The 11,867-nt window shown below is 47.4% G+C and overlaps 1 protein-coding gene across 2 annotated transcripts; it reads right to left on the bottom strand.

Moving 5' to 3' along the window:
- Positions 1–599: 599 nt before the first annotated feature.
- On the bottom strand, positions 600–10,713 carry LOC103456732 (uncharacterized). Of its 2 annotated transcripts, none has more exons than XM_008396442.2 (16): positions 10,571–10,713; positions 7,787–9,710; positions 6,605–6,746; positions 6,417–6,527; positions 6,293–6,341; positions 6,008–6,144; positions 5,809–5,912; positions 5,628–5,738; positions 4,454–4,714; positions 4,283–4,362; positions 3,501–3,713; positions 2,841–2,919; positions 2,663–2,764; positions 2,506–2,594; positions 2,314–2,434; positions 600–1,486 (listed from the first exon to the last, which is right to left on the bottom strand). In XM_008396442.2, the coding sequence occupies exons 2-16, from the start codon at positions 9,698–9,700 to the stop codon at positions 1,358–1,360; spliced, it is 3,642 nt and encodes a 1,213-aa protein (XP_008394664.1). In that variant the 5' UTR covers positions 9,701–9,710; positions 10,571–10,713; the 3' UTR covers positions 600–1,357. The 2 variants fall into 2 exon arrangements, with proteins under 2 accessions (XP_008394664.1, XP_008394665.1); XM_008396443.2 differs by having other exon boundaries at positions 2,365–2,434.
- Between the last annotated feature and the right edge of the window lie 1,154 nt (positions 10,714–11,867).

Here is an 11,867-nt window from a genome sequence, read left to right as displayed (position 1 = left end):
GAAGAAAAAAACAAACGTTTCTATTTCTGTCCCCTTTATGACAGTTTCTGGCCTGAGATGTCCTGCAGCTGAAAGGGGAAATGAACTAAAATGTGTTCAGCCTGTGACCCGTTTTCATTAGAGGAGATTTATGAGTGCTGCCAGGACAAACAGCAGCTTCCTGCACTTTAAAACTTTTACTTATTTCATGTGAAGCAGGAGAAAAGTGGCGCCCTGGTTTTGACACCTGCCACTCCATGTGCAGGTCTCCTCTGAATGCACCTCAGGCCAGGCGGAGCAACGGCAGGATTTACTAAACCAGAATCTGTTCAGACCAAATTTGGTCCTTCTGGTGTGATTCTGGTGTAAACTGAATTCAGTGGCGGATCCTGAAGTCATCAGTTTTATTTGAGTAACGTGTGATGAATCGAGCCCAGTACGGATCATTTCATTAGTATGCTGCATGCTATTCATTAGGCCGCTGATAAACAAATGCTGAGCCAAACAATGTAATTAGAGTTGTGATGTGGCTCTACTGCCATCTGCTGGTTAGGAGAAGGAAATAAATCTGTAAGAGGCGGAATGACTCAGAGCTTCACACAAATACAAATCTAAACATGTTACTTGTAAAGGCACTTCTTTAATATATTTCTGTTCAGTATTCTGTACATTTGTACACAACAACATATGTCACAGTGGTGCCAGCTATACATTCAAACTTCACATCAGAAAACAACATTTGTCTCTTTACAATCAAAAGAAAACATTTCTTCAAGTTGAATCAGTTTGTTCTTGGACGCTCAGCGGTCAAAACTCAGCAAGTTAAATAAAGTCAACAACTAAAACAGGCCAGTTTAACACAAATAAAACTGAATCCGTGTTTAAAATGAAATAAAACAGTCAGAGCAACAATAAAGAGTTGATATTCAGTACTTTCAAACACACAGGAAGGCTTTACAGATCTAGTTATTAATTGTTGGGCTTCTAAACATGGGAAGGATCCACTTCAGACTTAAAAATTCAGAATAAAAAACAGAATCCTGACAGAACTTCCTGTACAGAGCCGACGGCCAAACACAATAAACCTGAAAATAACGCCTGGCTCTCATTACACTGAGCCCAACAAGACAAGAAACAAAACTAAAGAATTACAAAAACATTTACAGATTATTTTCAGTTTCCTGCCAAAATAATTAAAGTGTTAAAAGTTCCTATTCAGCATCAGCAGTTTTTATAGTTTTAAGATTAAAAATCCTGAGCTTGTAAAGGCTGGTTTCTGGTTTAGCTCAGAGTTGATCTCCATTACTTACTGATCAATCTTTATAATAAATATACAGCCAGCTATACAACTACACACTCCCATTGGACTGTTTTTGTCTCACAGCGGCAACAGAGGCTGTTGGGACGCCTGGTGCTCCGCTGAGGGGGCGGGGTCAGCCAGCGGCGCCGACGCCTCATTGGACGAAGCCTTCTGGCAGATCTCAGCGTAGCTCAGCTTCTTCAGCTCCTGAAGGAAGTGAAGAACAGGACGGGGCGTCAGGAGGCCGATACGCCGACATGTTTCAGTTATTATGTACTTTTCATCTTTACGTATACCATACACTGTTTTTAAACCAACAAATGAATACAGTTCAAATACAGCGACACTGCGACAGAGTACAACGTTTTCATAAAGCGGACTGTGATGCGATTAATGACATCGCACAACGGATCTGATGAGCTGCATTAAAACCAGCAGACAAAATACACCAGAAAACAGATAAAACTATTTTAGTAACAGATTATTCTGACAATTAAAAGAAATTGGCATATTCTGATGATTTTTTACATAAGCCTCTTATACAATATTAGAAATACATTAAAAGGTGAAAATCAACAGTTAAATTCTTTTTAAAGTAAGAAAATAGTTTATTATCTATAGTGCAGTGTCATCATTCCTTTAGTGAACGTTTGTAGAAAAAGATAAATCTGCAGATAAAAATCCTTCCAACATCAACAACAGACTTACAGAAAAAGGATTTTATCCTAAATGCCCTGATTAGTTTAATGTCTTTAAAAGAGGAGCAGCATGTATTTGCGAACAAAGCAACTATTTAAGATTGTTTGTCCGTTAACAGGCTGATTGTTTCAAATAAAAGGTTGAAATGTTTAACGTTGCAGTGACCCAATCAGGGATCACGGCCTGCTGTCAGAGCTGGTTGTGTTTTTGTCTCTAATGTTTCCAGGCTTTGTGTTGTTAAGGTGAAGCAATAGGAAACATTTTGTTCTTTTCTCCTGTTGAACTGAACCCAGATCAGCACCAGCCAGAGACAAGCACCATTAAACGACCCACACCTGCCCGTCTGGCTGGTCCAGGTGATAAACTGAGTCCTGAATGTGTCTTACTGCTGCTGGCTCCAGTGGCAGCTGGACTGGTTTGTCCTCCGCCGTCGTCTCTCCGCTGTCTGCGTCTTTCCTGCACACAACAACACAGCTGCATGTGAAGCCTCCGCTGCGGCCGCACAGCTGCAGCAGCTGGATACTCACAGCAGAGACGCCGGCTGAGGCTCCACTGGAGGAAGTGATGAAGCTGAGGATGAGGACGATGAGTTTGAGCTGCTGCTTTTTGTCGGACTCTGAGGATTCAGACACACAGGTCAGACTGGAACTGATTCAGGTATGTGTGTGTGAGAGTGTGTGTTACCTTGACGCTGTCGTTAGCTGCAGGTGTCGTCGCCGTGGCAACATTTGCTGTAGACAGGGGAGGGAAGCTGGACAAGCTGAGCTCCAGAGGAGGAGGAGGAGGCTGATGAATCGGAGACAGAATGGGAGTAGTTCACTTTTCCACAGTCTGACCTCTGACCTCTGCTGTGTTTTCTTACCTCAGAGTTCAGTTTGGGTCTCTCCAAGGATTTCTCCGTCTCCCTCCTCTTCTGGCCGAAGGCTCCCCTCCTGCTGTAACTGAGACAGAAAAACAAAAACCTGTTTTCTGTGCCTCTGCAGTCAAATCCTCATGTTGCAGAGCGTCGCTAAACTAAACTAAACTAAACTAAACTAAACTAAACTAAACTAAACTAAACTAAACTAAACTAAACTAAACTTTTCCATGTTTAGTTGCTTGCTAAGATCAAACTTCAGTGTATTTGGGGGTTTTATGAAAGACAAAGGAAAAGTAGAGATCGACTGAAGTGGAAGAAAAATTTTATATGGTCTTCAACAAAAACAACAAAAAAAATCTTAAAAATGCGGAGTGCATTTGTATTCAGCAGTCTGAGTCAATACTTTGTCTACAATTACAGCTGTCAGTTTGTTGATCAGCTTCAGACATCTAACATCTGAAATGTTTGGATGATCTTCAGAGTTTTCCACTCTAAACACACACAGGGCTCTGCGTGCAGGACAAAATGTTCTTACACTGCCCAGCTGCTGCTAGCTGCTGCTAGCTTGCTAAGGTTTGGTTAGTAATGACCAAAGCGAACAGGAAGGCCTGCAGAGGCTGAACGACAGCAGCTGTGACTCTGTAACAGGAACAGTTGCATTACCTTCCCCGGTCAGAGGGGGGCACCAGAACCTGTTTGTTGGATTCTGTTCTTCCGCCCCGGCTCTGCCGGCGCAGGCCTCCCCTCAGCCGGCCCCGCCGGGCCCTCAGGGAGGGAGAGGAGTACTGTTCTGCAGACGGCTGCTCCGACGGCTGGTAGAGGTCCGGGTGGTGGGTCTGCCAGCGGTCTCCACAGCTCAGCATCCTGGAGCCCCTCCTGCAGGTAGAGACCATAATCAGACCCAAGCCAGTCCAAACAGGTTGGAACCGACTCGGATGTGGTCCAAACAGCACAGGACTGGCTCCAACCCGGTGCATTAAAGGAGCAATATTATGTATTTTACAGGCACATGGAGCCATTTTATAGCACAATCATGTTACGTTACCTTCAGTTGTTATATCCTGTACATACAAAATGAAGCTCCGCCTACAGGAAGTCATCACAACATGGCTCCTCTATTAACCCTTTAACAATATTTTTACCAGTGTTGCTCTGGGAAGTAGCTACTACATCGAGCAGTTCCAACAGATGCTTGCTGATTGCTGCAGGCTAGTGTGTAGGAGTTGAGTGGGAGACAGCTGCTCTGTGAAGTAGAAGGCGGAGCTAGGCCCAGCTGCTAAATGATTGCCATGGAGATTAAAGGATTTCTCAAAAGTGAATGAACGAATTGAGGATTTTGTTTTTGAAGGAGAGAGTAACATTATAAGATGATGTAGAGCTGATAAAAGTGGATTTTTTTTGGCACTGGCCCTTTAAGAACGGCAGCAGCAGGGTGGCGATCGTACCTCTGTCTGTGAGCTGCGTGCGGCTTGAAGGTAGAAGCTGCTGGAAACTCGTTCATCAGGTTGTTCATCAGCAGCTCAGGCTGCAGAGAGAATCAGAGTTCATGACTGAAACACTGAGCAGGACCACAAAAGGAACCAGGTCCGGGTCAGGAAACCCGGTTCTGCTCTCACCTCCACGTTCTCCTGGTACTGGGCCGCGGTGGCGGGCCATGCCTCGTTGTTCTGGTCAAACATCTGCTGAGGGAGGCAGGACGGGTTGAAGGTGGTGGGGGGGAAGTAGGAGCTGTAGCGGCTGCTGCACTGGTCCAACTGGACGGGCCTGTAGCCGTTCTTGGGGGCGAAGGAGGCGATGGCCATGGTCTTAGCTTTGATCCGGGCCATGATGGGCTTCCCCTTAAAAACCCGGACCTCCTCTCTCAGGTACCTGTAGGCCTGAAGGACCGGCCATGTTACTCTGTCACATCCCACTCAGACAGGATTAGGATCTGACAGAAATACAGTCAAGCTGCTGGGAGCAGAAGACCTGAGACTGGGGTCAAAGTTCACCTTCCAGCAGGGTGACCACCCTGAACATGCAGCAAGGCTCTGGTATGTTGTACTAACAGCTCAATTCATGACTAAATCATCTCTGCAGTACTGAAGCTCTGCAGAGACCTGATGATGAACACCAGATCTGGACGACTGGAGCTCAGATCAAAGCAGGCTCATGTCAGAATGGCCCAGTCAAAGCCCAGGTTTAAGTAAGAGTGATATATAGGATCAATTTAACTGATTTATTAAAAGAAAACACCGAACAGAGAGGCAAACAGTAAAACCTCCTGTAGGTTGTCCCTCCACCGGTCCAGCCCGGCGTCTGACGCTTCGCTTCTGAATGGAGAACAACGACTTCAAGTTCATAACAGGAAGATAACTGAATGTTTTCAACATTATTTCCATTTTTAAGCTTTAATAACTAAATATTAGTCATACCATAAAGACCAGTATCTATTTCACTCCTGCAACATTAAGCTGAAGGTAAAGGAGTGAGCATAGAGCTGCTATACATAGAATATGTCATTAGTTAGTTCTTGTTATTCATGTCTGAGCTTAGTTGGACAGATGTCCATCCAATCTGACTGAGTCTGTTGTGAAAAGCTGAGACCAAACACGGTTCTGACTGAATACTGAATACCAACACGACACACTTTTCAGATTTTCATTAGTTGGTGGCATTCAGTCTTTTTCTTGTGTTTCCTGTCACATCTATGTGAATGACATCAACCTGTTAGTGTCTTTGACAGCTGGATCAGTGACCCGCTGGCTCTGGTTTGAAACTCAGCTAAGGCTTTGATAGGAGCTGCTGTACCTGCTGAGCGTCAGCCTCTGACTGAAAAGTGAGGAACCAGTTGTCGTTGTTGACGACCTCACAGCTCAGGACTTTGGGCAGGTTCTCTCCTTCGAACAGAGCCTCCACCTCCTGCAGGGAACATCAGAGCGGTAAGGCCTGCAGAGAGCAGCAGGCGGGTCGGTGCAGCAGCGGGACTCACCTCTGCAGGAGTGGTGTCAGGAATCTCCCGCAAGATCACAACGCAGCGGTTCTGTCTGGGCCGAACCTTCTGCCCGCATGGGGCCACCTGGACCAGAGGCATGGCTGCCAACCAGACAGCAGGACGTTAGAGCTCAGTTATTCTGGTGATTAAAGTTTTTTATTGTAACATATTGATGGGAGCTAAAACAAGGAGCCACATTTGAGAATGTCAGAGATGAGCTCCAGGTCTGTGGTGAGGTTCTTGATGCCGTCCAGGCTGGCCAGCGTGGCGATGGAGACGTACTGGTCGTTGTCCATCTGGGACTTCAGGTAGAGGTCGCTGCTCAGATAATCCCTGAGAAGGAGAGCAGGAGAGGCTGACGGAGAGGTTAGATCCAGAAAACAGCAAAAGGCACATTTCTCTGTACTGAGACACATGGAGGGCAAACACAGTGGGCAAAGGAGCTTTCTGCTGCGCCGGCCGCTGTGGTTCCAGATGTTACCTGGTCAGGCAGGACTCCAGAGCTCTGCTCAGTTCCTCTCGGATCTCATCTGGAAACAGAGCAGATGTTTTCAGTGCAACAGCGTGAAAAGTGTTGCTGCTGCATGTGTGTATCTGGCTGCTACCTGTAACCGGAGGATCAGGGGTTTCTCCGTTCACCGTCAGAGCTTCAGGCGTTGGAGTCAGATACTCGGCCTCCGCCAGACTCACGTTCCCTTCAAACTCCGACACGAATCCTGATGGGATGGCGATAGGGGAAGGTGAGGGAAAGAGGACGGCGTGATGCGGTGAAGCGGCGGGAGCCTGGGCTCACCTTCCTGGTGGTTCAGGTTGTCGGGGAGCTGCAGCCACGGCTGCTGCAGCTGCTGGTAGTCCGGGTCGGGGATGTGGAAGCTCAGGTTGGGGTCGTTCCATACTTCAGCTTCAGGGTTGAGACACGGAGCAGCAGCAGCTTCCTGAAACACAAACACATTTAACTCAGAATCTGAAACACGTTTAGACGTCCTGGTGGTCTGAGCAGACAGGAAACAGATCCACATCTAGTTCAGCATGTTGAGCCACTTCTTGGGTTAACAACAGCTTAACTAGTTAATCAAACCCTTAACTAGTTCTCAGTTCACTCAGGTTAACTGAATTTGTTCATGTTCAGAGTACACCAGGTAAATGAGTCATGACAACAGGTTTATTTCTTGTTTTTACCAGTTTAAGTGGTTTGGACAACCTCAGTAGTCAGAACTTTGACAGCATCAGCAACTTTGATGGACTGAACAAATTCTGTTAACTCACTTAATTTTCACTTTTTCTACATGTATAATACACCAAATGTAAAAATTTTGTCTGAATTCAGAAAATTTAACTCTCATTGATGTGGGACTTGCAGTTTTCTGGCAAATCGTCCCAAAGTGAAGCGTCAACTCTTCAGGAATAAGAAAATCCATTACAGGAGACATGAAGATCAGCAAAGTGTATTCTGACATGTTTTCATAACGTCAAATCTTCTCCTTCACGATGCAACAGAGACATGAACCTGGTCTGGTTTTCTCCTCAGACCTTCCTGACCCTCATGATTCAATCATTTTTTTCTTACCAATTAATATTTTGCTATGACTTTGCCATGTTTTTCACCAAAACGCCTCAGATTGAAAAGTTGTTAAATTATAATTTGTACATCACAGCTCCTAGACAGATTATGATACACACATGAAACAGCATGACCTTCTCGGTGCTCAGTTCAGGTTCATCATGTAGAAAACAGCGCTGTTAGGGTCAAAGGTCAGCACAAACATCTGAATGTAACAAAAACCATGACTCCAAGTTAACTCCAGCCTGGATGATCAATAAAACATAATCTCTTCAAACTGTGAATGTGAATAATAACCCATGTGTTTTGTTAACTAGAATATTCCAGATGTTTTCCTTCCAGTGTGTGTGTGTGTGTGTGTGTATGCGCGTGTGTGCGAGAGACATGGAGCAGCATAGCTGGAGCCAGACTTACAGCCTGGAAGCCGCTGGTGTGCCAGTCCCAGACGCAGGGCCCCTGGGGCGTCGCCGTGCTGTAGGGGAAGGCCCCCAGCAGGGCCATGGAGGGCTGCAGCTCTGACACCAGGGCTGGGATCTGCTCCTCATCCTCGCCCTTCGTACCGTCCGCCTCCGACGTGCCCTGGGTCAGAGCGTCGGGGTTCTGGTCCGGGCTCAGCCGAATCCAGGGCTGGGGATACAGGTGGCAGACGGACCCCTCGGCCAGCTGTCCCAGGAGCTCCGACACCATGTCCCTGATCCCGCTCACCTTCTCCTCCTTTTTCTCAGCGGCTGGGACTTCCTGGTTCAGGAAGTGAATCTCGTAGGATGGAGTGGAGGCGTAGACATCGATCTGATCCGGGTCCACCGGTACTGAACCAGAACTCTCCTGGCAGCTGGTATCAGTAACCATCCAGTCTGAGTAACCGGGGGCAACGGGGAGTAAACTCTTCATCTCCTCCATGTTGTTTCTGTCTGAGGAAGAGTCAGAGGTCCGATCCGGGCTGGGGGGGTGTCTCTGACCCGCTGTAGTAAACCCGCCAGATGGCGTCTCTTCGTGTGAGGAAGAGGAGGAAACGGGAGAGGAAGGTGGCGGCCCAGAGCGCTCAGAGCGGCTGGGTGGATGGTGGCTTATGTCTTCATGGTTCTGAGGTCCAATCCGGTCCCAGACCTCTGGTTCTGGTTCGTGTACACCAGAGGCAGCATCCCCGGCCTCTGCAGGGCTTCTCTGAATGATGACCTCTGACCCCTGCTCAGCGTTTCCTGTGGGCTCTTTGGGTTCCTCATGGAAGGAGTCTGACCCGGGAGCCAGCAGGGTGGGGTTCTGACCACGTCGGGTCGGCTTCGCTGTAGCATTGCTGACCCTGCAGATGATCTGTGTGTGGCACAGTCGAAGGGTCGGCCCCTCCAGCAGAGGAAGGTCATCCTCGTCTTCCTCCTGGAGCAGCATTCGGACCTGGATGGTCTTCGGACCTGGACGGTTCTGGACTTCCTGCTCCGCTCTGAACCCAGACCCATCACCGCTCAGCTCTGCTTCTTTCTTCCTTAAGCGGATGTTTTCTTCTTCTGTGGCGGCGCCGGGGTCCTTCGGCTGATAGCTGTCCACTGTGGATGCCTGAGGGTCCTCGCCGCTCACGGCGGCCTCACCCTGTTGGTTTAACACTCCGTTCTTATCCAGAACCGATCCAGGATCCAGTTTGTCAGCGGAGACCACTTCCTGTTCATGTGACCAGGTGGTACCTGTGTTGGCATGGTCCCTGAACATGCTGGCCTCTGATTGGCCGGAGGGTGTGCCGGGCAGAGCCGTCTGGGTCCAGCTGGGCTCCAGCTCCTCGGCTCCGATGGGACAAATGCTGTAGAAGCTGCGGTGCGTCGCTACAGCGTTGAGCGGGAGTTCTGCTGCGTCCTGGAGGCCCGATAGGGGACCCGGCTCCGGCCATCCCTGCTCGCCGTGCTCCGGCGCCCCGCTGTACCCTGCAGCCCAGTGCGCGGCGATCTCCAGCATTTCCGGGCCGAGCGGGCTCTGGGTGGACACCTCCATGTAGGGAGGAGTCCCGCGGCCGGGGCTGGCCTCCCGTGTCCCAGCAGCCATTGCTCTGGTATCTGTGTGTGTGTTTGTGGTGATGACGGCCTCTGGGCTCTTGTGGGGCCGCTGCGGTTCCGCCTCACCGCCAGACAGAGCCACCTGGGTGCGGTCCGGGTTGGGGCCGGGCCGGTCCTGTTCCCTGGCCGGCTCCTGGTCCTCCAGGCGGGCGCTGTGGGCCACGGCCTCAGCCTGCCTCCTGACCTGCTCCGTCAGCGTGCTGAGCCCGTCCTGGAGGGGCGGCGATAACAGAACACTCCTCTCAGTCTGCGGCTCGGGGCCGAGCTCCTTACTAAAGCAGCAGCCCATCTTCTCCGGCCTGGAGGGAGAGTAAAACACAAGTCTGCTACGGCCGCACTCACCAAGAGCCAAACAACATGAGAGTAACACAGCAGCTGCTCCTCGCCGCCGCCGGCCCGCATGCGGGAACAGGAACGCTCCCCCCTCCGGCCCCGCCCCCCCTGCCGCCTCGCCGGGCTTCCCAGAATAGCTGGAGTGAGGGGCTCACATGTCCCTGCCACTCAACCCAGGGAGGATGGTCAATGTGTTTGAATTAGGGCACAGACTGAGAGGAGTCACATGATCCAGCAGCCCACCAATCACAGAGCTGAGTTCTTCCAGGAAATCCCCCCCACCCCACTCCAGGTCCTTCCCTTCTCAACCTGCCATGTTTGAGGATAATCTGCTCATGGAGGATCCTTCTTTTATTTTTGATTTTATTCATTAGCTTTATTGGATAGGGACAAAAACACAATAACATAAACAACCTGAATGAAGCAGCAGTCCCACGCCTGAATCATGATGCTAATAGCACAAGCTAATGTGCAAAACTTCTCCCTAGATTGGGTTTTTCTAGTGAAATAGCAATAATAATGTAAAATAATAAAACATGATATTAGCAAACCATGCAAAACCATACACATAAAACAAAGAAATGAAAAACAATTGGTATGGATACATGTTTTTGACAGTCAGTTTTGTTTTATTTGTTTTTTGAACATATTGAATAAGAGTCAGTCAGCTTTAGAAACATGACAGAAAGCTGCAGTGACAGCTAGAGTTCCTTTAATAATCATAAGTAGAGTGTAATAGTGAACTGGAAGGAAAACTGTTTGTTTTACAACTAAAAACCCTGAAAACGTGTCATGTGTCTGTAGCCCCCCTCTGAGGCGGATTTACCTGGTAAACACAGTAATAACCAGGAACCAGCTCTCCGAGCGTCAGCTGCACCTCTAGATCAGCTGGGTAGAACGGATTCACTTCTGACGTCATGGAGGACGTCGGCTCAATGGGATGAGTGCTGCTGCTGCTGGTCGCCACGGAGACTGTTGGGGGACAGGGGTCCCAGGGAGAGAAGGGCAGCAGTTAGCAAACTCAGCATGAATCTGAACTCAAAATGAGATGTCAGGTTGGGTCAACAATAAAATAACTTTAAAAAAACAACAACAACAAAAAAAACAAAAACAAAAAATCAAGCTGCAAAGATCCAGTCAAAGTCTAGACCTCAACCTTATAAGATACCAATGAGAACTTTTTCCAGTCTTTTCTAGACCACTGGGGAAAAAAAATTATACTTAATTTGATTAGTTGTAACAAATAATTTTTTTTAAGTTCATCCAATTAAATATATTAAGTTTATTAAGTTAGAATTTTAAACAAACATAAATAAATTGATTTTGACAAATTTAATTTTATTACATGTAATAAATCAAGTCTTTTTTTTTTTTTTTCAGTGAACGCACCAAACCTGAGAACTACCAGCTCACCATAATATAGGAAAAACTTTGGATAACGTGAAAAAAACGGCAAGCAGATGTAAAGACCTGCTGGGTGATTTTCTACTCTTTGCCAGGCAATGAGAAGAAGCCATGTGCTGCAGGGTGACGAACTGGACCCATTATGGTCCAGAGCATTGGTGTCAAACTCCAGTCCTCAATAGCGGCTGTCCTGCAGTTTTTAGATGTGCCACAGGTACAAAACACTGGAATGAAATGGCTTAATTACCTCCTTCTTGTGTAGACAAGTTCTCCAGAACCTTGCTAATGACCTAATTATTATTCTATTCAGGTTTGGTGCAGCAGGGACACATCTAAAAGTTGCAGGGCAGCAGCTCTCCAGGACTGGAGTTTGATATCTTAGGTCCAGAGTGTCGTCATATCAGAAATCCACCATCGTAGGAATACTTTTTCTGACTTATTTATTTTGATTTATTTTGCCATTATTTATGCAGGTTATCTCGGTGAGATAAAACCCATTTACAAGAAACCTGTTTGGAAAAAACAAAGTACAAACACAGTAGCAATACAAGTTATAAAAACACTTGCATAAAAAGTGACCTAAAAACAAGAGAAGGTTTCATAAGAAGATTGAACTTGCGCAGATGATTTGTAACGTTTTTATTTTCATTTAATCTGCAGTATCTTGCTGTCTAAGTAACATATAAACCATAAAAATGTAACACGAACTATGTAAAAGT

The sequence above is a fragment of the Poecilia reticulata genome, chromosome 20 (genome assembly GCF_904066995.2).
Source record: "Poecilia reticulata chromosome 20, P_reticulata-male-v2, whole genome shotgun sequence".
Taxonomy (NCBI): Eukaryota; Metazoa; Chordata; class Actinopteri; order Cyprinodontiformes; family Poeciliidae; genus Poecilia; species Poecilia reticulata.
The sequence above is the reverse complement of the archived record's forward strand: the minus strand, read 5'-3'. Positions and strand labels throughout refer to the sequence as shown.